At 41.6% G+C, this 26847-nt stretch overlaps 1 protein-coding gene across 2 annotated transcripts in view; it reads right to left on the reverse strand.

The window, feature by feature from the left end:
* LOC127624016 (endoglin-like) overlaps nt 1-26847 on the reverse strand; it is a 60627-nt gene that overhangs the window by 25257 nt on the left and 8523 nt on the right. For both annotated transcript variants that reach the window (XM_052098614.1, XM_052098623.1), the window contains exon 3: nt 14075-14220. In XM_052098614.1, the coding sequence (XP_051954574.1) occupies nt 14075-14220 (146 nt within the window). The remainder of the gene's footprint in view (nt 1-14074; nt 14221-26847) is intronic.

A 26847-nucleotide genomic window follows, 5' to 3' on the forward strand; every position in this document is an offset into this window, starting at 1 on the left:
TGAGTGCAGCCGTTTAAGGGATTGAAGGCGCTTTATCACACACAGTTTTAGTCGGAGAATGCAGCTTTCATGTGTATATGTTAACGCATAAGTGGCATTAGGGTTTTATTATATTGCTCAAGGTCATCAGGGGAACACCGAAGTAGAGGGAAACTCATCAATTGAAGCGCAATGTATCTGTCATCGCTTTCGTGTCTTCAGCAGCTTTCTCGTATTAAACGGCTTTCTGGTGTAATAAATAATATTTTAATGAGAAACTTAAAAGACACAAAAACACATGACGGACATGTCCGTAAACTATCTCTCTCTCCTGCACAATCCTCCGCAGTCGACGCAGTTTATCCCTCTCTGAGGCTTGATTAGCCTGATAAGGGACCGGGTGTGTATGATCACGACCCGGCCCCGCCCTCCGCCCTGCCACATCCATATTCTGTGATACAGATTCTTTAGAGCAGCAGAGTATTTTGTCTCTAAAATATGGGACAATAGTCGTCCCATACAGGATGTTGTTGTATCGGCCAAAATACAGGACGTCCAGGCTAATATGGGAAATTTGGCTACCCTATGTGGAGATGATAGCGTTGTGGCTGTTCAGTTGGATGTCTCGACTGCGTCAGGCTTTTTGAGCATTTGCTTTGCCGCTGTCAAACATGGAGAAAGCATTTGGATTACCTCATATTCACGGTTTATCCCAAAAAATATCAGAAAATATACGAAATGCACGCTACCGCAAGTAATGCAGAGTTTGTATTTATACTTGTGATAGCAAAATCCTGGAGGGACTAAATATCTTAGAGACTTGAGGTTCTGTTGACCTGTGCCAGCAAGCAACCGCCTAGAACAACCTAGCATCATGCACAGGCACAGGCAAACGCTACTCACATTCATTTCAGACAACAAAATCTCGATTATATTCATAACTAATCAAAAAGTGAGCCATAGTGCATTTACTCAATTTTCTTAGTGATATTAAAGTCATGTGACTAGCTGTAAACGAACTAAATGTCAGCTTGACCTTCAGCTGTCACGGTCTCTCTAGTTTGGTGAATCACCATGGTTACACATGCATGATTGGATGTGAGGATGATTTATGAGGGGGGTAATTAGTTATTGTCAATGCACGAAAGTGAGTCGGTGATGCTAACATTCACTCTTAAATATACATAACATTCTAACATTCAAACTATTAAATAACAAAATTATAATTGACTTACTTTGACATGCCTAATTTTATTGGGTTTACTTCATTTACAACCATAAAGTTAGTACAGTAATAAACCCAAACCCTAGACCTTGACTTTTGTGTACCACAGAAAGAAATCCTCAGGGTTTTGAATGAGACGAGGGTTTTAATATTATTACTTAAATTTGAAATGAGTCACCAAAATTGTTCACAGACAATTTATCAAAATATAGTGTAGTGTAGGAGGCTAGATACAATTCGATGCCTGTTTTGTTTCAATTTGAAATTCTCTTTGATGATTGGTTGGTCTGTATGGGAATAAATTTGTACCTTTTTGCACGATTTCACCATCTAATGCACATTGTTGAAAGTGATCATGAGACTATATTGAAAAAGATATCTTTTTAGAGGTGATTTGCATGGTGACGCTGGACTATCAACTAGACTAGCTTTAAACCTACTTGAATCTGCATAAAAGCTCAAGCTTTCAAAACAGTAAGAGCAACAGTGTCTCAATGGCATGAGTTTGGGGTGTGACTATTTGTTAATCTAGCAATGGAGTGTTCACGAAACCTGTTTAAAAACAGTGATCATTTAGCAAATGACACTAGTGGTACATATATGACACACTTCAGCTTTAAGATGGGTTGGTTGTAAGAATACTTATTTCCCGGGTTGGATTTAAAAAGCACAATACTTCATGAAGTAAAGAGGGTGAATATGAGCTACAAGCAAATTCACAATTCAATCTAACACTTCGAATTCTCTGAGAACTCCTGAAAGCGTGTGTTGCCTCTCTATCATTCCCTCCTGCAGTGAATGTATAGGCAAGAGATCAACGTATCTCTCACAGAAACATGAGAAGAGTGGCTATGAATGTTTTATGACTGAATAAACACAGTAACTGTGTGTTTTGTCAGAGCTCTGTGGTTTTCTGTACTTTGTGAAACTGACTCTGCCCAAAGAGTAAGCTTTAGAAACAAACATCACAAGAACTTCAAAAAGTTTGAGCAAAGCTTCGAGTTCAATCTTATAAGGAAAGACTGAAGATTGATTCTAAATTGTGGTACCACATGCCTTAACTCTGGTGATGTAAATATTTAAAGCTGCACTAAGTACGTTTTTGCTTAATCTAAGTTCGGCCCGCCGGTGGGCCTGCGAGAAAAACAAATTGTCAAAATGTTACTACCTACAGTCGTGACCAACACAAAATAGGTATCGTTTGAAAGCTTAGAAGCTGTACTTTACAATGATCATAAACATTATGACCAAAACAGAACAAGTGATTTGAAATTTGCAGACAAATCAGAAGTGTTCCGTTTTGATAATCAAACTCTTCAAACAGTCATGTGTCATATGTTGTTGGAAAGCTCTCAAAGAGTACAATATAACCAGTCTATTTGGTTTACTCACATACAAAAATATAGCAAGTAATAACTAAGTTATTTATGTCTATGTCATTTATGTTTCATGTGAACAGATGTTGCTTATGTTCCACGTTGTCACTTATTACTTTACGAAAAATAAACAGTACATAAAATAGCATATACCATTACTTAGACTTTCAAACAAGCCCACACACAATGTAATCAGATGCATTCATCATTAACTGACACAAAGCACATCTTTCTGGCATCTTGCAATCTGGCTGAAAACAGGCTAGCTTTCCTCGATCACATGACGTCATCGGAAATTAAGCCGAACCAATCGGAATGGGTTCAGATCGGTGCAAAAATCATCCATCTATCTTTGGTCAGAAATGTGATGAGTGACTGTTACAGAGGGCCACCAGGAGATGGCGCCAAGCACATGAAACAGACTCAATGATGTCTCAAATGGCACAGAATGAAACTTTCTGTTAAATGACAATTCTAAAAATTTTTGCTATGCAAACATTTATTCATTACTGTGTTTGCATGTGTAATTAGTTATTTTATATACAATTATTATGTTTTATTTGTTTGGAGAGGCTTTTTGACACTTGGTGACATTTTTGTACACTAGGATAAATTATTTTTGTAATGTTATAACTTGTGATTGCTTTATTGCATCAACACAGAATTCTACATTTGACATGATTGGGAATAAATTAAAAGCAGTTTTTTAGAGCCACCTTATTTACACCCAGAGATATATAATGTCAAATCAGAAAAATACGAAGAAAAAAAAAGGAATTTAAAAAGGAAAAGGTTTGTTAGACTGAGAGTCTCAGAATTGATCATAATCTATATTATTAAAAATGTAGATTTTTTTTTTCTTTACAATGATACCAGGCACTTTTGTTAAGACTTTATTTGTGGGTATGCCACTGAAACAAGAAATATTTAAAAACACCCTCAGAGCATAAAGGGATAAAAAAGGGGCCTGGGTAGCTCAGCGAGTAAAGATGCTGCCTACCACCCCTGGAGACGCGTGTTCGAATCTAGGATGATCTGAATGACTCCAGTTAGGTCTCCTAAGCAACCAAATTGGCCCGGTGGCTAGGGAGGGTAGAGTCACATGGGGTAACCTCGTCGTGGTCGCTATAATGTAGTTCTCGCTCTCGGTAGGGCGCATGGTGAGTTGTGCGTGGATGCCGTGGAGAATAGCATGAAGCATCCACATGCGATTTGTCTCCAAGTTAACACGCTCAACAAGCCACGTGATAAAATGTGCAGATTGACGTCTCAGGCACGGAAGCAACTGAGATTCGTCCTCTGCCACCCGGATTGAGGCGAGTCACTATGCCACCATGAGGATCTAGAGTGCTTTGGGAATTGGGCGTTCCAAACAGGGGAGAAAAGAGAAAAAAAAAGTTACACTTTTTTTTTTACACAAAGACCTGAATAGAATGAGATGAAGACTCATTCTTTTTACTGAGTGGACTGAGTGGGTCACCCCCTCATGCACTCTGTGTCATTGAGTTTCTACCACTAATCATGACAATAATAAGTTTACTTTATATAGTGATTTTAGCTAATGCTCAAACATAAATGTACATGTAAACAATACAAGCAAACCAAACATATAAAAACAAACACAATATACTAACTAGAGACAATAATGGAGCCAGAGTCAACAGTAGAGTCCAGACTGATGGTATCAGCAGGATTGTGTTACAACAGACAGTCCAAACAGAATGAGTGCAAGTGAAAAGATAATAATACGCTTTATTTATTAAGATACTTTTATTTAGATAAAAGATCAAATGTCGAAACAAAAGGGATTCATGAAAACATAAAGCTACAGTATGTCCTGCAGCTCTCATGGCCTGGATCAGAGATATATGGCACAATATCTAACGCCAAGCGCGAGCACACATGATGGTTAACAGCCGGCAGAGAACTCGCGCACAACAATGTGCAAAAATTCATTTGGATTAAACCCAAGAATGTCCATAATAGGGTTGTGTGTAGTATGACACGGAGAAATACACAGATTAAAAGTAACAAAACAGAAGATAAACGTCTTCGGAGTCCAAAACCACCAGTACTACTGGGTACCGATGGGAGTAAGAGCCAGCTACAATATTAATGAATGCACCTTTAAGCGCTTACTATGCAAATGATCACACTGTGAATTCAGCAAGATTAGGTTGAAAGTTCTTTATCTAAAATCGGTCTGTGCTTATCGAAATGTGAAACCAATGAGCACGCATGAGCGCTCTGAGATTGTCTGAGCAATTTCAAAAAATTGGGGGGTGGGTTCTACCCTTTTTTCCCCAATTTGGCATGTCATATTCCAAATGTGCTCTAAGTACCCTAAGACAACTGATTGAAAACCTTCAGAACTGAGCTTGACCACGTATACATGAAGAAAATGGTTTATTCTAGGGTTTTTGCTGAAAGCAGCATTCTGAAACATCATGTAAAAGAGAATTGGATGGAGCCCAATAACATGTCAAACACAGCAGAAGGCATTAACATTTCTGTGATTACAGCGGGAAAAGCACATACACTATAAACTATACTCATGTATACACAACAATGTTACATGTTAAAGGAATAGTTCAGCGCACGTCACAGAGAACTTTATTTGTCGACAAAAATTTGCATTTTGTACCGTAAAAATATGGAGTACATTCACTCGCATTGTTTAGAGGAGGAGGCCCGAAATGAAATCTTAAACATCTTAAATTCTGATTTGATGAAGAAAGAGACTCCGATACATCTTGGATGGCCTGAGGGTGAGTAAATTATCAGCTAATTAAATTTTTTGGGTGAACTATTCCTTTAACTCTTCCTTAACTTACAACGGGGGAATCCCAGAGTTTTCAATAAGAGAGAAACCCCACTATTGCATTGCAATTCTGCTGCAGGTCACGATACAAAGTTAAGGAAACAAAAACAGCAAAAACAGGAACATCTGGAAACAAAGCGAAGCAACAGGGAATAAAAGAGCAAAGTCTTTCTCGGATGCTATTTGTTATTTACACAAGTGTCACGATTAAATTACATTGCAGTGGAGAAAATGACTTACTGACCAAGCTGCATGTATACGAGAGTAAAGATTACGTCGCTTATACAGTGCATGTAAACAGGAACGCTACTATGCAATAAGCCGCTTTCCGTTGTCTATGTTAACATAGTGTGTAGTTTTATTTGAAAAGATAATGTTGTCTGAATCAATTATTGTATTTTGTTATTTTTCAATATTAAGAATATATTTCTCTCATAGTTGAGTATGCGCTAACTCAAGGTTACATGTGTAGATCTGTGTTCTCAGAAGTTCACAGAAACAGCACTGTAAGTCTTGAGAAAATGCTTCCATCTGGACAAAATCAAAGGACCAAGCCAAACCCCAGACCTCACAGATATGGAAATACATCATTTAGGGTAATCTGAAAACCACAAGAGACCAACATCAACTCAAGGGGGTACCGACCGCCATGAAAGAGATTAAGAAACTGCCCTGAAGAAAATAAAAAAACAATTGATTCAAGTCAAAAAAAAAAAATGTAAGTCAGTGTTTCTCAACTGGTGGGTCTATTTGGAATGGGTCGCGGATAGCAGAGAAAGAATAATGATTTTTCGGCGGCTGCCCAAGTGATAGAATTTATTTAATGATAATATGATATTTAATGAATAGATTTTATGATAACCTCACATTCAGCTAAAGGTGTCTCATTTGCACTTTCGCATGAGTGTAACATTACCAGCTTGCACTAATGATCTCCTCTGCTCTCTGATGCGGGCGCGCATCAACCGGGCTTCCCTCGATATTGCGGAGCGCAGACCTCAAAACTGATGTGACCAATTTCAATTCTAGTGAGACTTTTCTAGTTTAAAGTGTTACGGAGGAAGTCAAGTTGAACCTCTAAAACAGTAGACAGCTCTGACATGCCAAACAGCGAGCATATGACATAACTGAGAACTGAGAAGCATCTCTACAGTGAAGAATGACAAACATGGAAACTTGACACGTTTACAAACAAAACCCTGGAGCCAAATACCTGTATGGTGCTATCGACAAAAACAACCAATCTTTGAACAGAACAGATGTTGAAACACACTGAAGACACCCAAAGCGTCCAGTAGTCATCTCTATTTACTCAGTATTTCAAACATTCAAACAATTCAAACATAATTAAAGCTACACTATTTAACTTTTGGCCCTCTAGCCGATAAAAAAGAAAAACGGCATGTGTTCGCTCTTCTGCGTGGATGAATGTGGTTCGAGGCACCCGTGTACACATGGATGCAGGACATATTATCAGAGTGAATGGACAAATAAAAACCAAAGAAAGGAAAAGGCAGAATTGAGCAGATACGTGCCATTTCTTATGCTGTTTTGACTTATTGGAAACATTGATCTTGGAGTTGTTGCCACCTCGGAAAATCCAAGCCGATGTTGATTCCGATTTTATTCCGGACTCTGTTAACTTTCCCTTTTTGCTTGTAGACTCTGTTCAGGGTTTCTTTGTTTTTACAACTGGTGATTTCCCCGGAGGTTTGCCGTTTTGAATGATCCATGGTCAGTTTTTCTCTTTCAGCTTCACGTTACTTCCACACACACGCTACAGTAGCCGGAGCTTATTTTCTCTGTGTACAGATATGACGTGACACCCACGGGTGAATGACATATGTATGAAATTTTCGGTCCTGACAGCTCTAAAATATAAATCATTGTTACAGGTTTATCAAAGTGTATTTGAGTAAAGACATGGTTTGGAAGATGGATTTTTCTTGCACGCTGTCATTAATAACATTCTGTTATTTTTTTAACCAAAAAAAGTTACATAGTGTAGCTTTTAAAAAAATACATATTTTTAAAACACACTTATTTTGAAAAGAAACATACTGTGCATATTTGACAGGAACAAGATTCCCTTGGAACATTTAGCCATTAGAATGATTTAAAATGACTTGTCACAAACGGTCTACAACCAATTCAATGGTGCTTTGGCAATTATTTCGACATGGTGTGTGTTTTATTACCTTTTTTTTAAATGAAACTTTTGACCTTTGACATTGTAGAGTATGGCATAAATGCATTATTTGTGTTGTGATTTCATGTTCATATTCACCGTGTGGGTGTTTCTTCAACTTCAAGCAATTTCATGTCCCAGAGGTTGATTTGAACTAAAACTAACAGATTTCAACTGTTTCTTTTTCAGAATATGAAAGATCTCATTAAAACGGAATTGGAAACTTTTCACCAGGTTTCAGTAAAGAGCATGCTTGAGATGAAATAAGTGATGTTGGCAAAAAAGCTGCAATCGTGTGCATTTAGGATACATAAAATGTTAGCTATGAAATTAGCCTCAGCAAGACAAAGAATTCGGTCATTTTGTTTGATAAACATACAATTTTTCCCACTGTGGTGGTCATTTTCATGATATAAATCTGCTGTGATGTATGCACATACACTGTTGGACATTATTAGTAGCAGACAATTAAATAAACCAATGAGTGTGATTTTTTTATTTTATTTGTTATTTTACTTTCTAGAAATGCACAGGCCTGAAAGTGTCTGAAGTTGAATAATGTTATGTAATAATACAATGCAAATGTATAATACTGTAATGTACTCATGCTGTTTAGCCAGTAAGAACAGAGACAAAAAATAGCAAGTTAAAAAAAAAAAGTGTCTTTCCTGTGACAAGTGTAATTACTGTTAGAAGCCTCATACTGATTTTACTGGGCTTTTAACACATCAAGAAAATCGCAGCTGTTTAAAAGTGTAATTAACATGGATGTGTAGTTAAACTGAAGCATTCAGATCATAACGTGTCGGTCTGTCTGAAGTATCGCGCATGAGTGCTCTGTTTAAAAGAGCCACCCGGTGCAGAGCATAGAGGAACATTGTGTTTCTTCATGGCTTTATTAAATCGATCAGCTGCGGCCTGCCGTGCTCGCCCGTGTGGTTTTCAGCAATGGTTCAGCCTCCCGCTGCACCACAGATTTCCACCGCTGAGCTAATAAAGACTCGCCGCGGTCAACATGACTGTGTTTCATGTTCATCGCACACTACACTAAGCTCAACTCACACAGGTTTTTGGCAACTGCTGTCAACAGGTCGTTAGGAAGGTTTGGTGTGACAGCATGAGCTAATAAAGGAAAGGAACATGTGTGTGCTTGATTCTGTGTGTTTGTGTGTGTGTAGATAAAGTAGAGATGCCAGTTTTAAACTAAGGTTTGTCGATTTAACATGGTAATTCAATGCAATTTAATATAAGAAATAACATTTTAAACAAATAATCATGCCCCCGGACCATTATAAGGACATTTACTACTCTCTGAGAATGATAAACTTCATTGTGGCAGGGTGGAGGGCGGGGCCGGGTCGTGATACTACACACCTGGTCCCATATTAGGCTAATTATGCCTCTGTGAGGTTTAAGGGCTGACTGCAGAGAACCGGCTTGACGATATAAATCATATTTTAATGAGACACTTAAAAGACAACATAAACACACATAAGACGGACATGTCCGCTAACGATCTCTCTCTCCCGCACGGCCCTCTGCAGTCAGCCCTTAAACCTCACAGAAGCATAATTAGCCTAATACGGGACCAGGTGTGTAGTATCACGACCCGGCCCCGCCCTCCGCCCTGCCACATTCATGATTTTCTGAGTCTCATTCAGCAGGGGGTAGTTAGCGCAACGAGCAGCTGTACAGGCAGCAAACCACACTTAACAATGATCCATCCAGTGAAAGTGTAGAGAGCCGGTTTGGCTCAACAGCACACAGCAAAAGATGAGGATGAATGCGTTCTTGCATTCAAACACAGCTGGACGCAACTCTGAATACAGGGGTCTCAAGATGTTAAGTTTCAAACTACGGTTAACTTGACACAGCGTCCTAAAAACAGTTTATGATGAGACGCAACCAAAGTGACACGCCGCAAAAGCGTCCTTCTGATGCATGTGTACATTGACGTGTGCATGGATTGTTGTGGACTGTAGACCAATGATAGACTTATGTTCAATAATATGGTAATACACAATATATTGCCTTCTGAAAACACTGTTTGCATGGCCTAATCACTGCCTTACTTATCTGATAAAATAATGAAGGGCTTATGTATTTGAAGTAACTGAATTATTATATTCATTATATCTTATTTATAATTATTTATATACAGTTCTATGCATAAGCTTTAGGCACTCGTGACAAATGTGGCATAGTGAGGATGTCGGCATTACGTCATCATGGTAACAAAGTTGTAAAAGTGGATATAACTTTACACAGAGGTTTGTAATCTATTTCAATGCACCATGTTAGCAAACATATAGTAACTTTTCATTCTTTTGAAACAGTGAGTACATTACACATTAGCCTCATTGACTTCCATTGTAAGTGATTCACTGCAATCCCGAATATTCGTTGAAGTTGTGTTCTGTGCGGTTGTGTTTGACAGATTGTGGGGGTTTCTGTGAAGTTTGGTTTAGTTTGATTTCCGAGTCTAGTTTATTGTCAGGGCAGCAGACACGTGGGAGTAGGCTTCTATATTTAAGATGGAAACTGCGCGTTGAAAGAAACTTTCCGGCCATGTTAATTATTTGCACCAGTCCTCAATGGTGCTTACAGAAACGCAAGTCCTCCCATAATCCATCGCTGTCCACCTCACTCCATTTGGGTCAAACAATGTCCACCACGGTGCCTGATCACTCGCCCTGGCTATTTTTGATCCTGTACTGTAAAGATACAATTGTTTTCCCTCTACACTTTTTTTCAGGCTTTGCTGATGCATAACAGCTTCCCGTTATTCTTTGGCTCTCAGTTGAACTCAGGTCGGCTCCAGTGGTTCAGACTCGGCTCACGGCCAAAATCCCCAGAATGCAGCCAGCGAGTGACATCAATGAAGACTGGAAGCTCCTCCCACTCCAATGCAACTCATTTCCACACCTCCCTCTCTCACTCTGTGTGTGTGTGTGTGTGTGTGTGTGGTATGTGTGTGCGTGTGAGGTATGTGTGTGTGCCCGCGCGTGTGTGTGTGTGTGTGTGTGTGTGTGTGTGTGGTATGTGTATGTGGTATGTGTGGGATGTGCGGGTGTGTGAGTGTGTGTGTGAGTGTATTTGTGTGCGTGTGTGTGTGTGGTATGTGTGTGAGTGTGGTATGTGTGTGTAGTATGTGCGGGTGTGTGAGTGTGTGTGTAAGTGTATTTGTGTGAGTGTATGTGTGTGTATGTGTGTGTGTGTGTGTGGTATGTGTGTGTGAGTGTATTTGTGTGAGTGTATGTGTGTGTGTGTGTGGTGTGTGTGTGAGTGTATTTGTGTGTGTGTGTGTGGTACGTGTGTGTGTGCGCGCGCATGTGTGGGTGTGTGGTATGTGCGTGTGTGTATGTGGAGCAGTAGTGTAGCGGTTAGCGCGCTGCGCTACAAACCTGGTGACCTGAGTTCGATTCCCGCTCATGGCCAACACCAGTGATGATTATCTGAACCGGTCCCAGGCCTCCCCTAGGTCAACTCAGCCTAAAATGAGTATCTTGTAAAAAGTGTTTTTCTTGCAGGTAACTAGGACTAGGTAAATTGGGACAGCACTCTTTTTAAAATGAACATGACAAGGAAAGAGACAACACAAGTGAGTCAAGACATTACAGTAATCAATATAAACACAAAATAACATAATTACTTCTATTCATCTAACTATAATAGTCTATTTTTGCTGCATTGTGACATAAATCATGAATTAGGCCATTTTATGTTTTGGCTACTATAAGTATGGATAAGTGTGTTTAATAAGCATTTATAACATGTACGTTTAAAGCTCACTATTTTGCAAGTATTGCATAAAGTTGTACTTTTTTAAGTTGCTATAACTACATATCAATGATTAAGATCCATTTATAAATTATTTATTAATAATTATTTAACCCCTTTATAAACCCTTAACAAAAGAAAACATGAATGAAAAGTGTTACCACATCTGTGGTGATTATTTGTTGTTATTGTCATATTTGGAGTTTGGCAGTATAAATTAACATTTGCTTTCATTACATGGAAAAGAGCAGCATGAACACTCTGCTAAACATGTCCTTTTGTGCTCCACAGAAGAAAGAAAGTCAGATTGGTTTGAAACAAAATGAGGGGGAGTAAATGATGGCAGAATTTGTATTTTTGGATCACTTTAAACTCACTCTTTGTTTGATGAACGTCTTGTGATGACGTCAATGTAACAAAGTCTGGATATTAAATCAGATGACAGTGTTTACTTTGTTGAATCTGTCTTTAAGAAGTGGACCAAAACTTGAAACTGGACAGAACGAGGAGGCTGATAAAAAAGCTTCTTGCAAAGCAATCACCGAAACACTTTATGAACAGGATACTCATCGGCAAAAAATCATGTAGTGTTTTGGATTCAGTAAGGCTTCCCAAAAGAGTATCATTATTATTATTATATTTATTGATTTGTTTAAAGGTTGCTATTTCACTTATTTGATCATGTTTCTTCATCATAGTCATGTTTGATTAGGGATTTCCCGATACCATTTTTTTGAGAACGTGTACAAGTACCAACTTGACACATGATATTGCTTAAATATTATACAATTAATATTGATTTATTAGTAGTAATATTGCAGTTCTGTCATTTTTTTTTCTATTTAAATTGAGCTTTTGTTTTAGAAGAAGTGACTTACAGTGCCCTTACTACAATACCCCCGGAACAACCTGGAGTTAAGTGCCTTGCTCAAGGACACAATGGTGGTGACTGTGGGGTTCGAACCAGTGACCTTCTGATTACCAGTTCAGCGCTTTAGCCCACTACACCACCACCACTCAATTTTGGAGTGAAGCCATTTCCGTTTCTGTGTGTTAGTGAGGGTAGCTTCTCATTTCTGGAACAGCAGATCGCTACGTGACCCAATGTGATTAGTAAACTGCAAAAGGCTGCCATGGTATAGCCATTGTATTTGCATGGTATCCCAAGGTACTTTAAAGAATACCTTGGTACTACCATGATAAATGTCCAAAAACATGGTATCATCTTGGTATTTGCAAAGTATTGTACGGTTCTCAGAATACCACAGTACTACTATGGTAGTTGTCCAAAAACATGGTATTTACATGGTAATCCAAGGTACTTCAAAGAATACTATGGTACGACCATTGTACATGTCTAAAAAAAACATGATAGTACCATGGTATTTACATAGTAATCCAATACACTTCAAAGAATACCATGGTACAACCATGATGCTTGCCCAAATATATGGTAGTACCATTCTATTTACATTATAATCCAAGGTATTTCAAAGAATGTACGTTACAACCATGGTACATAAAAACATGTTAGCAGTGGGAAATTCTCAGGGCCAGCAAAGCCTTCTCTGCTGGCCTAAATTGACTAATAAATAAATATTTTTTCATCCTGTCATTCTAATTTACGTTTTCAATCGCTTTCCACTCCTAATTTATCTACAAACTAATAGCTTATCTAAACTGTTCTTTTCAGTAGTTGGTTTGCAATTGTAACATGTCTTGTCTGTTCATGTCTAGTTTCCCTTATAAAAAATCTCAACTAGACTTGCCACACATTTTCACAAAATTTGCTGCCCGTTATTTTCACATGCAAATTAGCTTTTCATTTGCTGCAAATGTTTGCCAGAAGTTTCCATCTCTTCGCCATAGTGGTGAACCTCCGGCAAACCTTTGGCAACAATGGACAATCAGAATAAACACCTTGGTAATGGCATACTACCATACTTCTCTTTTAAACTAATATGGCAGTAGTAAGTACTAAGATAGTAGTATGCCATTCAGAACTCATCTGTGTCATCAGAGTGTCTGGCCATTTATGAATAAGATGTGTCGTCAGCTTTGGAACAACTTCAATCTTGTCTTGCGTTTCTTTAATGGCATACAAATTGGTGATGCTGCGCTGGTGCCAACTACAGCCGGAAACATTTCTAACCGACATTTCATGAATTGGCTACATCACTCTACTCTCTCCTCCCCACCAATAGCTGGTGTGTGGTGGGCGTTCTGGCGCACTATGGCTGCCATCGCATCATCATCCCTATGCTATGTAAAGTGCTTTGAGTGCCTAGAAAAGCGCTATATAAATGTAAGGAATTATTATTATAATTATTATTATACACTGCTTCAAGTCAGGTGCTGATCGGTCAGCGCAGCGCTGCCTGAAGTCGAACACACATTTTGGTTTTGTCATGTGTTCTGTGCTTTGTTCTTTGGTTCATTGCTCATTGGTTCTTGATTCATTGGTATTGCTGTTTCTTGTGTTATGAGTTTTACATTTTTATTTTGGATTACCTTTTTAGCTTGTTCTTGTTGTTCATGGATATACTGTACGTTTGTGTTTTCTACACACTTGGGTTCATAAACCTTCTTGCCGTGAGCCTACCTCAGTGTTTCAGCAATGAGATAAATGGCAACATTTCTTTTGTAAAACAAAAATCACAGTGATGTACAGTATACTAACAACACTTTCTCAAGAACTCACGTACTGGTGATAACAGCAGCTTAAGGATGTGAACTTCCATGCTGTCCTTAGTGATGAAGTCTGTCCAGCAGCCTGGCGTCATTTCCTTCAGGACAATCCAATCATTCTTGTTTCCAGGTACAGAACTTGGTTTACAGATTCCATTCAAATCTACAGAGAATAAAATAAGGCAGAGATAGTTATTAATTGATTTTATTTATTTTTATTTCCTGCCAACAGCTAATAAATAATCTCCAGAATAAATCACGTCCTTCCTAACATAGGGGTCAGAGGGCACTTCCAGATCCATTGGAACTAAACCCTGCCCTTCTCAATGCTGATGCTTCAAACATGGACAGTCAGTTGTGCATGCTATCTATCCAAGGTTTCAGAGTGATGTTCATGAGCGCCCCCACTAGCAGTCCTTTTTCAGACATTCAAAAACCATTAACAGACTATGGTACATCATAACAATCATTCGGCTCAAGTATTTAAAAAATAAACTGAAAACAGAACCAGTTCTGAATATAAAAAGCTCTAAAAATCTGCTCATGATAGAAGAGTCAGAATCAGCAGTGTTGTGTTCCTAATATGCAACTCACACACACTGTCAACTTCTGCCGAATACTAGTACACACACTTTCTGCTGATTTACAGATGACAGAGTCAGGGGGTAGGGATATACAGGAAGCCATAACATCTGCAAGGACAACAAAAAATGCCATCTTTAAAAGTAAAGTTAATGGTGACGTCAGTCCTGGTACAGGCTTTGTATTAGCGGGATGAGTTCTTGTCAAGCATGTTAGCAAATATTGAAAATTGCAACCAAATGTAAAAGTTTAAGAATCGTCTTCAAGAATTCAAGAATCTGGAAAAAAATATTTTAAAAACCCATATTGATTGACCATTATTGTGAATATTGGGTCTCTGCCAAATGTCGAGGTTGGCTACAGGCCTGATCAGCATTATCTGATCTCTGTGGCATACTGCATGGTGTTGTCAAGTACATGTTCTGCATGTTTAAGAGATGATCCAGGTTTCTGGATCAAAGTGATGCTGTGATCCCGCCAGTGTGTCAAATATGGTGGTCTGCGGCACTTGACTTGACTTGATATGGTGGTCTGCGGCATCCTCGGCTACATTTGTTTCAGAATTGGACCACAAGATCAGAATTGCGCATGCAAATTTCGTTCAGCAATGATTTTGTGGGCATGTTTGCGCGGTTGCCTGATCTGCATAATTCCTTTAGTGAATTGGGCACTAAACGAGCGCAGTTAGCATGTACATGGAATGCTCAATTCCCAATGCACTCTAGGTCCTCGTGGTGGTGCAGTGGCTCAATCCGGGTGGCGGAGGACGAATCTCAGACCGTCAATCCGCACGTTATCACGTGGCTTGTTGAGTGCGATATCGTGGATACCTAGAGCATGTGGAGGCTTCACGCTATTCTCCGCAGTATCCACGCTCAACTCACCATATGCACCACCTAGAGCGAGTACCACATTAGAGAGATCACGAGGAGATAACCCCATGTGACACTGCCCACCCTAGCAACCGGGCAAATTGTTTGCTTAGGAAGTCTGACTGGAGTCACTCAGCATGCCCTGGATTGGAACTTGCGACTCCAGGTGTGGTAGTCAGCGTCTTTGCTTGCTGAGCTACACAGGCCCCCGTTTATCATATAAGGTTGTGTGCTCATAAATATCTATATAATCAGTGGCGGATTTAGAAAAAACTCAAGAGGAACCTGACCTCTGGTTTTACGATATATGAACATATTCCAATACTATTTAGTGGCTTAAGCAAAAATCGATTGGCACACATAATTTTTTTTGCCCTCTTCCCTGTTTTACTTTGCATGTAAAATTTACCGCCGTTATAATCAGCTTATAACATGAGCGCAAATGTTGTTCTCAAAGCTGTTTAAGTCAAAAACAGATAATTATAAGTCTCATACAATCGCGGGTTTATTAGGTTGTTGTTTTTTTTAATAAGCTGTTTTTTGATAGTTATGAATGTCTTTATGTGCATGTCACGCACGGTGTCGGCAGGAAGAGGCAGCTGTTGAACTTACTGCTGCTGTTTCTGCCTCTCAAATCCACCTATTTGTGCGGTGATGTCGGCGTAAATAAAACGACATGCTTGATGTACTGTAGAACCAGGACATGACACCATTGTTTGCCAAATTCAATAAGCTGTACCACTACAGTACAATCTACTTGCGATCTTCTACCTATCGATCTTCTCGCCATTGTACTGTAATTGTGTTGCTCTGTTGTCCTGTGAGCGCTCAGCACCACCTCTCTGGGGAGGAGACTTTTCTGGAGCTCTCAATATTGCACTGCTTGGTTTTAAATACACTATAATGTGTTTATGTATCATATGATACATCTGGTAATGTATGGTGAGCATTGTATCACACGATGGTTACATTCAACAGCATTTCGTGATCGCTCATATTACTACAACACTTCTAAAGCTAGGAAATAGCTTTAAATGACTAACAACTTCAGCATTAAGGCTCATCACAGCTGAGAGACACAACAGACAGATTAATTACACACACTTACCTCTTACTGGAGTTTCAACACTGGCGAGGACATACTGTTCAAAATGGAGGAGATTGCGGTTTCTATAGTCAAAGAATATTTTGCACTGGTTACAGCAAAATAGGGAGGAACACCTCTGCTTGGACGGCTATTTTTCCACTGAGAAAATAGGATGAATTTCACCGAAATTACATTATCTTCAGAAAGCTGACTAACACACTTCAGCATCATTAACAGGTGATCGCAAGCGCTCCATATTTATCTCTCTCTCTCACACACATCCATTCTTGTTTATCCAATAGGAACAGCACAAGCCGTGATACTATTTCTGAAGAGACCTTTTTGAATTACTAATGGAGGCTTGGATGTATCATTTGGTTTGAAAAAGCAACAGCTGATTTTGATCCGTCACGTAAGAAAGTAGTTCCATGAACAAATGTGTTTTTATGACCGTACTCTACATTTACTTGTAGAGTAATGTACTCTACATTTACTTGTTGAACTGTTGTTTATGAGCAATCTCACACACTTGCAATCGTGCTATATGGCCCTAAATCAGTACATATTTTCTGTATTCTCTTCATGATATGTGACTGCATATCTTTATTACATTGTTCTGATTGCATAGGCACAATCAGTGCTGACATTAATCATAATCAGCAGTAACTCGATACTGGACTGTACTGGACAGAATGAATGATCTCTCACAAGGGTCTGATGTATCAGTCAGACAAAGAGGACATTACCAGTGGCTGCACTGACCCGGAAATGCCAAAGCTTTCAATTAGCGGTTCTGTGGTAAATGAGCTATAAGAGGGGGGTGGGGATTATCTGTTTTCATCAGCGCAATGGCTCTTTCCCATGCAAAGAAATGTTTAAGGCTTTGATTGCTTTTGAACGCAAGTCTGAATTGGAAAGCCAAGGAAACGATTCAGGGTCCTATTTCTCTGTGTCAGAGTGCAGATACAAATAATAGCCCCTCCATCCATCACTCAGGCTTTATGGCGGCTCATTTATTATTTTCCCAGCCCCTGCGTATGGGTGAGGGGCTTAATTTTCAATGTTCACCCCCAGGCCTTTATCTGTGCCAACACACATTCACACACACATGTGAAAGTGTGTCTCCACTCTCGCCAACGGGGTGAATATGAGAGTGCGTTACAGAGGAATTGCTTTATACTGGAAAACACACATTCATGCACACAAATAACACACACACACACACACACACACACACACACACACACACACACAGCAGTAGGGCATCAACAGATGAATTTCTTTTCTATCATGAGCTGAGAGAAGGTCAGGCATTACTCAAGCAGTTGTGGATTTCAGGCGAAAGCTCCAAACTTTTGGAAAATGTATTCGTATAACAGTAAATTTCGCAAATGTCTAAAGGCTTAAAGTATCAGTAAAAATAACACTGCCCTAGTAATTATATATATAAAAAAAATGTCATTTCCTAAAATAAACTAGAGCAGTGCTACTCAACAGATGGGTTGCAGGTCTGTCCTGATAGGGTCGTAGACAATAAGGACAAAACAATGCTGCATGTAAATAATAAAATGCGACTATAAAATCATTATTGTCAAAACATAAGCTCTTTAAAGGGAAGAGAAAATGTTTCCCATATCTTGTGTTGTTGATTTCAAAGTCTGTGTGTCCAATCAGATTCTACATTATACTGTCTCAAATTCATCTGTTGAATAGTAGGATACTGAAGTATTGAGTCACCCTTTAACTGAAACTCCAAGAACATTTCAGATAAAGGTGATGCGTTCAAGAAAGCATGCTGAACTGCCCGCAAATGGTCACTTCCTGTTGTGAGTCTCCTCAGAGGTCAAAGGCGTCAGAGTCCTCTTTAACCTCCATGACTGCATATGGGAGTCAGTTTCCTTTACATGAATAACTCCCTTAAGAGTAAATGGATAAAATATTTCCTGCCTTGAAAACAACAAGAGCAAACAAGTGGAATGATTAACTGTGATGTGGATGATGTGGATGAAGCCACATTATATGTGATTGTGTATTGGGTTGGGTTAGGGTTGTATTTGGTAAGGTCGTGGATAGGGTTGGAATAGGTAATGAGTCGATCTTTGGCTTGCTCACTGGAGGCCTAAAGACAATAATTATTAAGGTATGATTTTAAATGGTTTTATTCATACTAACCACACAATAAGTACTTTAAGACATCGCAGCATCTTTTTCTGTTACTGCATACTTTTCTGTAAAGCTGCATTAAAATGATATGTTGTGAAATCAAATTGACTTGACTAGGTTAGGGATAGATCAGGTTAGGGCCCTAATAACTGATTTAGACTAGCATGACAGCATGTGTGGTTTTCCTCAACATAATCTGAAATGGTGATTGAGGGTTTTGAGTTTTGATTGGGAAAACTTGGGAACTAGGATCAGGGTCAGGAGGAGGGATAGAGGAAAGTTTGAAAGTAAAAGATTAAGGGCAGGGTTGGGTTAGGATAAGTTTGATAAGGTAAAGTTGTAAGTTTGATAAGGCAAAGTTGTAAGGAATGGGATGCAACCATTTTTGTTTAAGTGGGTTGGATTAGGGTCATGGTCAGGTTTAGGTTAGGGATGGTGTGTCTGGATACTGAGGTTATGAAGATAAAATAAATCTTCAGCAGATTCTGTGGAAAAGGCAAAAAAAACACCTTAAATATAATTTCTGCTACACAAATAGATTTCAGGAAGTGCAGATTTTGCCCTCTTGATTAGTACATACAGCATTATCAGAACAGGTGGGGAAGCAACAGAATGTAATTTGTTGCTCAATTTTGTTTGGAACGACCCTTTAAATGTTGTCCTCTTCCCGCAGTGCCCTTGCGCAAGGGAGCAAAATGCTGTTTGGAATTTGCTCATTCTGTAACAAGGTCTGGAGCAAATTTAACACCATGTGTAACTGAGAAAATATCTTGTACGACCCTTCATTCAGATTTGTTCCTGATCTAAACTTGACTCAGTATCGGCTAACGTTCATCATATAAACGTAATGTTACAGGAACTTTTGACGAGTATTATTTTACTCATTTTCCTGAAACAGTAAGATGATTTGGGGGGGGGGCTGATGAAAGTGTTTTTTTGGCAAGGACAGAAGAGAGCAGAGAAATGTTGAGCCAGGGAGGGGGAGGGACAGGGAGAGTAAGAAAGCTTGAGAGAGAGAGGTCACGGCTGCTCCGCACACCTATTGTCCCAGCGTTTCCTCGGCTGCAGACTGAGGCCGGACCATCCACCGGAAGACAAACAAACGCTTATCAGAGGCACGCAGAGCCCCATACTGTCCCCTGGCCTCTAACCCCTGTGGCCGCCCCACTGACGCCCCATACTGTCCCCTGGCCTCTAACCCCTGTGGCCGCCCCACTGCCGCCCCATCTGAAATCCCCCAAGATTCATCTCGCTATCATCAGAATTATTTAGCGTTTTGGAGTCGCTGGAGGGGTTTGCCTTGTCAGCAGTTCTCATGCCAGCTCGTTGAGGAATAAATTCACCCAGACGGCTCGAGCAGGACTTGCGGAGACACTGTATCTTTGTGTAGGTCTATTTAAACCTCTGGGAGCTGACTGTCTGCCATCTCATCTTGTCAGAAATAAACAGAGCAACAAACTGAGAGTGGGGCAGATTTTGAACATGCTGCCCTGTTCTTAACCCCCAATTGTATAAATACATGTCTCTGAGAAAACCTGCAAATGTTTTGTTTTTGAAAGGCAGTCAAAGCAGAACAGGTCACCCTGAAATTTTTCATGGGAACTCAAATTCTGAATCCATAATCCAAGACCAAATTTAATGACTAATTCCTCCAAGAGCTTGCATGCTACATCCACCAAACTCAAAGATCAGCATAGACCTTTAAGCAAACCGAATGTAGAGAGCTATCTCATTTTTATTTTTTTTTACTGAACAAACATAAGGCTGAAACTATATGCAAGTATTTGAACACAGATTCTTCTAGCTATGCAAGATCGATTTCATGCATTGTTCGGTTCCATAATGTATCAGACTGCAATTCATAGCAAAGCGCGAGTATGCATTGAATTTTCAACAACTATGATATTTACTTACCTAAATAATAGCACATCCAATAAAGAATTTTTAAGGTAACTTGAGTTCTGAGGTTTGTTACCGCCACAGTAATGCAAGAGCGCACATTAAGCATGTTCAAATGGAACGTGCATTGGCAATGCGTTGGTCATGTGTTCCTTATCTGTCTATGCATATTTGCATAAATTCAGTTTCTGGCCTTACAGTTTTCCTGTAAGGGACAATCCAAAAAAATCATCATAGCATTGAAAGCGTTTTACTGTTACTCTTCCTCAATTTTTCAATATATGTCTATCTATCTTTGCAATTCCATAGCACACCACAGTAACTGCCCAGAAAACCTTTGTAACCCTAGGAAATACCCCCAATCACTCTTTCTACAGCCTAGCAATGCCCTAGCAAACACCCAGAATAACTTAGCAACTGCATAATAACACCCCAGCAACTGCCTATCAATAACTATCAATGCATACATCCATTTAAACTTGAGATCCATCTTCAAACTGCCTAAGTATTCAAACTTAAGTATTAATTCAATACTAAGGCTTATATAACCTTCAGACTACAAGTAAACCTTCAAACTGTTTCAAACTTTCAGGCAAGGCTTTGTCAATCCACTCTAGTTAGTGATATTCTGGCAGTAATGTTTCAACATAATAGCAGTATGACAGCAGTAACTGTGGCTGAATTCAGACCAGTTAACCCCTAAAATGTCCATTCTTCCTCTGTTAAAAAATAAAAGCTGCCTCAGCTCTCTTTAAATGCTATTTAAATACTTCCATTTGCTTGCAAATTTTATTGCATTTGCTTGCAATTTTCATTTTGAAAGCAAGTTTTCAAGTTCTTTCCAAGTTCTTTGTTTTAACTTCTTAGGAAAAGGATTAATGATGTACATAATCCAGAATTTTAAAGGGGGTACACATGCACACTGGAACTACAAATGACATGCTAAAATCACACAACACATGCAACTATATACACATAAGCAAATAATGCAATATTTCTCATGCACCTCACAGAGAACCAATCTATCTTCTCCAGCTTAATTACCGTGGTGTCTCGGGGAGAAAAGACTCATTTAGCAGAGGCTGTTAGCGGTTCCTCTTAGCAGATGGAAGTGACCCGGTCCCCACACAGAGGAGGTGCATCTAATCATTCAAACCTGATGAAGCTTCACACAACATATGCTTTTCAAAGCATCAACGGAGACTACACATATCTGCCTCCAGTATTCTTAGAGAAGGTGCTAATTGTTTTGACCTAACTTGGATTCATGAATGGGCTTACTGGTTGCGTCACTATCCATAGCACTACTGTAAGCGATCTTGGCAGTAAATTATAAGATAATTAGCGATGACTGTGAAAAATGCAGAATATGATAAGTGATGTTCGCATGCTTTGCTCCTTCATGGTTTTTGGAATCAGCTCTCATGCAACAATGTTATGAATTAGTTTTTTATTCAGTTATGTTTATAGCTTCATTTTATGATCATTTAACATAACGACTCGGTTACTAACGTAACCTCGGTTCCCTGAGAGGAGGGAACGAGTATTGCGTAAGTAGCTTACGCTATGGGAAAAAACATTGAAGTCTTTATGTAAAACGCATTGCAGCTGCACAGCATACAGCAATGAGCGAGGAAGCTCGGTCATTGGCTGTGCTGCGGCAACTTGCTCTAACCGATGACGGGCGACTCTGAACGCGCGACCAATGGGCGCGAGCTTCGCGCTCGCGCGCTCAGAGCCTGCCAAGATGGGCGTGGCTAGGGCTATATATTAGGCGCCCCGTCATGAGAGTTCTTTAGGTTCAATCGACTGAAACGAACTGACCAAGCACAAGCACGGCAGCTTACGCAATACTCGTTCCCTCCTCTCAGGGAACCGAGGTTACGTTAGTAACCGAGTCGTTCCCTCTCGATAGGTCTCTCCTATTGCGTAAGTAGCTTACGCTATGGGAACACCATGCAAAACGCCGTGCGTGCTGACTTCGCTCTATAAAGCCAGAGGCGGATGCCTGAGCCTTAAAGCAAAGTGATTATCCAACAAGCCGCCAACGGCGAAGCTATATAATGGGAAAATACAGAGCGCCTTTGCCCCAAGGAGGTCCATGGTGGAGCTCATTGTAAAAACACAAGCACATAACTTATGTACTGATTTTTCTATGTATTGATATGCATAAAAATCCTCTAAGTCAGTCAGAGACGGACCTATAAGGGAGGAGATAATGCTCAGCATATACATACTCCAGTCCATTCTACAGTCAGGCTGATAGAATGTTGGAATGCAATGAGGGGACCTGTAGGTTATAAAACCTGATAAATGTCGAAGGCGAAGCCCAGCCTGCCGCCGCACAAATATCTTCAATGGGTATCCCACTCGACCACGCCCACGAGGAGGCCATGCTCCTCGTAGAGTGAGCTCTGACGCCTAAGGGGCATTGAAGGCCCTTGGCTTCATAAGCCAGCGCTATAGCATCCACTATCCAGCCGATATTCTTTGCTTTGAAACTGCGAGACCTTTAGCATACGAAATGCCAAAGCATAACGAATAATTGTTCCGTCTGTCTGAACGGGGCAGAACGTTCCAAATATACTCTGAGCGCCCTGACCGGGCAGAGTAAATTAGCGTCGCTTTCGTCCGCTGGGGACGATAGTGCTGCCAGAGATATCACCTGTACTCTGAAGGATGTGGAGAACACTTTAGGAATATACCCGTGCTTTGGCCTAAGGACAACTCTGCAGTCGTTAGGTCCAAATTCCAGGCAAGCAGCGCTTGATGACAGCGCGTGCAGGTCGCCCACTCTCTTGATTGAGGCGAGCGCCAGCAAGAGCGCAGTTTTGAGCGAGAGCTGTTTAAGGTGCACGGTTCGGAGAGGTTTGAATGGGGCACTCTTGAGTGCGTCCAGGACCGTGGCCAGGTCCCAGATCGGCACCGAGGGGGGGCGAGGGGGGTTCATCCTCCTAGCGCCTCTTAGGAAATGAATGATTAGGTCGTTTTTCCCTAATGAACGTCCTTTATCAGGATTGTGTGACACCGCTATGGCAGCCACATAGACTTTGAGCATGGAGGGTGTGCGGTCCGCCTCCAGCAGCTCTTGCAAAAAGGTGAGTACACTTGGTATCTCGCACGATTTGGGGTTCAAGCTCTTGGTATCACACCAGTCACTGAACACTTTCCACTTTTGGGCATATAAGCATCTCATAGAGGGTGCTCGCGCCTCCGTGATGGTTCTCAAAACTCCACTGGGGAGGTTCTCGGGAACCCGTTGAGGGGCCATGCATGGAGGGCCCACAGATCGGGGCCGGGATGAAGAATCATCCCGTTGGCCTGCCTGAGGAGGTCTAGCCTCAGCGGAATCGGCCATGGGGCAGATTGCATCATCTGCATCAGTTCTGGAAACCATGTCTGGTTTTTCCAGAGAGGGGCTACCAGGAGCACTGCACATTTCACTTCCCTGATCCGACTGATGACCTGAGGTAGCATCGCGATCGGGGAAAAGCATACAAGGGGCGGCTCGGCCAGACTTGGGCGAAGCGTCCGTGCTCTTTGAGAAGAAAAGGGGGCAGTGCGCATTTTCCCTGGAGGCGAAGAGGTCGACCTCCGCCTTGCCAAAGGTTTGCCATAACCACTGAACCGTCAGGGGGTGGAGAGACCATTCTCCTGGGAGAATCTTGTCTCTGGACAGCATGTCCGCTCCCTGGTTCAGGACGCCTGGCACATGCACTGCTCTCAGCGAGCGCAAGTGGTGCTGTGACCATGAGATGAGCTCCCTGGCCATAGAGTGCAGGGAGCTCGACCTGAGTCCACCCTGGCGATTTATATACGATACTACTGTCATGTTGTCCATTCGGACGAGGACGTGTTCGTTTTTCAGGTACGGAAGCAGGGCTCTGAGAGCCAAGGCGACCGCTTTCATTTCCAGACAGTTTATATGTAGGCGCTTTTCCGGGTTTGACCAAAAGCCGGAGACAGGCCTGCCCTCGTAAAGGGCCCCCCATCCTATTTTGGAGGCATCTGTTGTGATAATTTTTCTCCGTGTGTTCACGCCCAGACTCACGCCGGTTCGATACCAGTCGACGGCTTTCCAGGGTGTCAGGGCTTTTATACAGCCGTGATTTGCTCTGATTAAAAAGTGGCCCAAGCGCCACGCGTGAGTGGGGACACGGCTCTTGAGCCAGCGTTGGAGAGGACGCATGTGCAACAATCCTAGCTGGAGTACAGCTGATGCCGAGGCCATGAGACCGAGCATCCTTTGAAATCGTTTGACGGGGCACACGCGCCCGGTCTGAATGATGTTGCAAGGCGTCGAATGAGAGGTGCGCCGTCTTCTGCACTGAGTCTAGCACTATTCCCAGAAAGGAGATATTCTGGCTGGGGGATAGCACGCTCTTTGCAAAATTGATTCTCAGACCCAGGCATTCTAGATGGCTGATAATCCAAGATCTGTGCGTCGTTAACTGACTCTCTGATTGTGCTATGATTAGCCAATCGTCGAGGTAATTCAGTATTCGCACTCCCCGCTGTCTCAGGGGGGAAAGTGCTGCGTCCATACATTTCGTGAATGTACGGGGGGCCAATGATAGGCCGAATGGTAGTACTGTGTACTGGTATTACTGTCCCTCAAAAGCGAATCTCAGAAAAGGCCTGTGATGAGGCGCTATCGAATGTGAAAGTAAGCGTCTTTCAAATCCACTGATAGAAACCAATCCCGGGCTGAACTTGCCTCGAGGATATGTTTGGTCGTTAACATTCTGAACGAGCGAATCATTAAAGCTTTGTTCAGATGTCTGAGATCTAGGATGGGGCGGAGGCCACCGCCCTTTTCGGACGAGAAAATAGCGGCTGTAAAAACCTGCCTCGCTCATAGAGGGAGGAACAGTTTCTATAGCGGCCTTCTCTATTAGTTTGAGCACCTCGGTGCGTAGAACATGTGACACATCTCTCCTCACTTTCGTCTCGACCACCGCTGAAAAGCGGGGTGGTCTGCGAGCAAATTGAAGCGAGTAACCGTGTTTTATTATGTTCAAAACCCATTTCGGCATGTCAGGGATTTTTTCCCAGGCTTTTGCTCGCACAGATATGGGCTGAATGCTGGCTGGGGGCGTGTCGCAGTGACGTATGGGCCCCACCGGCAAATTGCCTTGTGCTAACACTGAGCTTACAGCTGTCAGAGGCGCGGGCGCACGCTGAGCAGCCTTGTTGAGTGCCGAGTGCAGGGGTGCGTGTGAGATTACAGGCACACGCGCTATCTCCGAAATGTTTGAAACTGTATGGACATTGTTTTCGGGTGGGGGTGCATACATCGTAATAGGCACGCGCGCCACTTTCATAAAGCTTCCCGCTCTTAGCGGGGAGTTTCTTGGCTCGCGCGTCGCATCTGTGATGCTTGCGGCATGAGACAGAGAACTGTTTGAAACTGTATGGGCAGTGCTTATGGGTGGGGGTGCATATACCGTAGTAGGCACGTGCGCCACTTTCATAAAGCCTCCGCTCACGGGCGGGGGTTTTGGCTATGCATACAGTGTTTGTGTGGAGGGGTGCATGCAGGACAGCAGGCACGCGCTACCTTTATAGTATTTCCCGCTTTTACTGGGGAAGTGTTTATAACTGTGGGAACAGTGCTTGCGTGTAGTGGTGCATACATGACAATAGGCACACGATCTACATATATGGTGCGTCCAGCTGGAGCTGGGGAAGTATTCGGCACTGTTTGGACAGTATTGATACGTGGGAATGCGCACTTTAGTGTGGACACGTGACCCCTTAGTGACACAGGCAGAAAATGACTCTTTTTGTGATTTCTGTGTGTTGCCGTTAAAACGGCGTTTGATTGCAGGTGAGCGAGTTCTGTGACTGGCTCATTGACTGCTGTACAGACATTTCCAGCCACCTGTAAGGGGACTGGGTAATGTTTCACACGTTTTAGAGAGAGTGGTCCGGCTTTTGCGAGAGAGTGGTCCGGCTTTTGCGAGACACGTACTCTCTCTTTTTCTTCCTATTGCTAGGAAGACTTACGAGGCTCCGGGTTCAGCACGATCTTGGGCCGAGGACCCCGTTGCTCAGGCGGCTTCCTTCGGTTAGCGGAATGCGAGCGGCGTCGAGTGTCCGTTTCAGGTCTGCTCTTTGGCTGGGAGACGGGAGGCGCCGCCCTGGCTCGCTGCTGCTGCTGAGGCGGTCTCTGGCGGCTCTGAGA

Source organism: Xyrauchen texanus, chromosome 3, assembly GCF_025860055.1.
Source record: "Xyrauchen texanus isolate HMW12.3.18 chromosome 3, RBS_HiC_50CHRs, whole genome shotgun sequence".
NCBI classification, from domain to species: Eukaryota; Metazoa; Chordata; class Actinopteri; order Cypriniformes; family Catostomidae; genus Xyrauchen; species Xyrauchen texanus.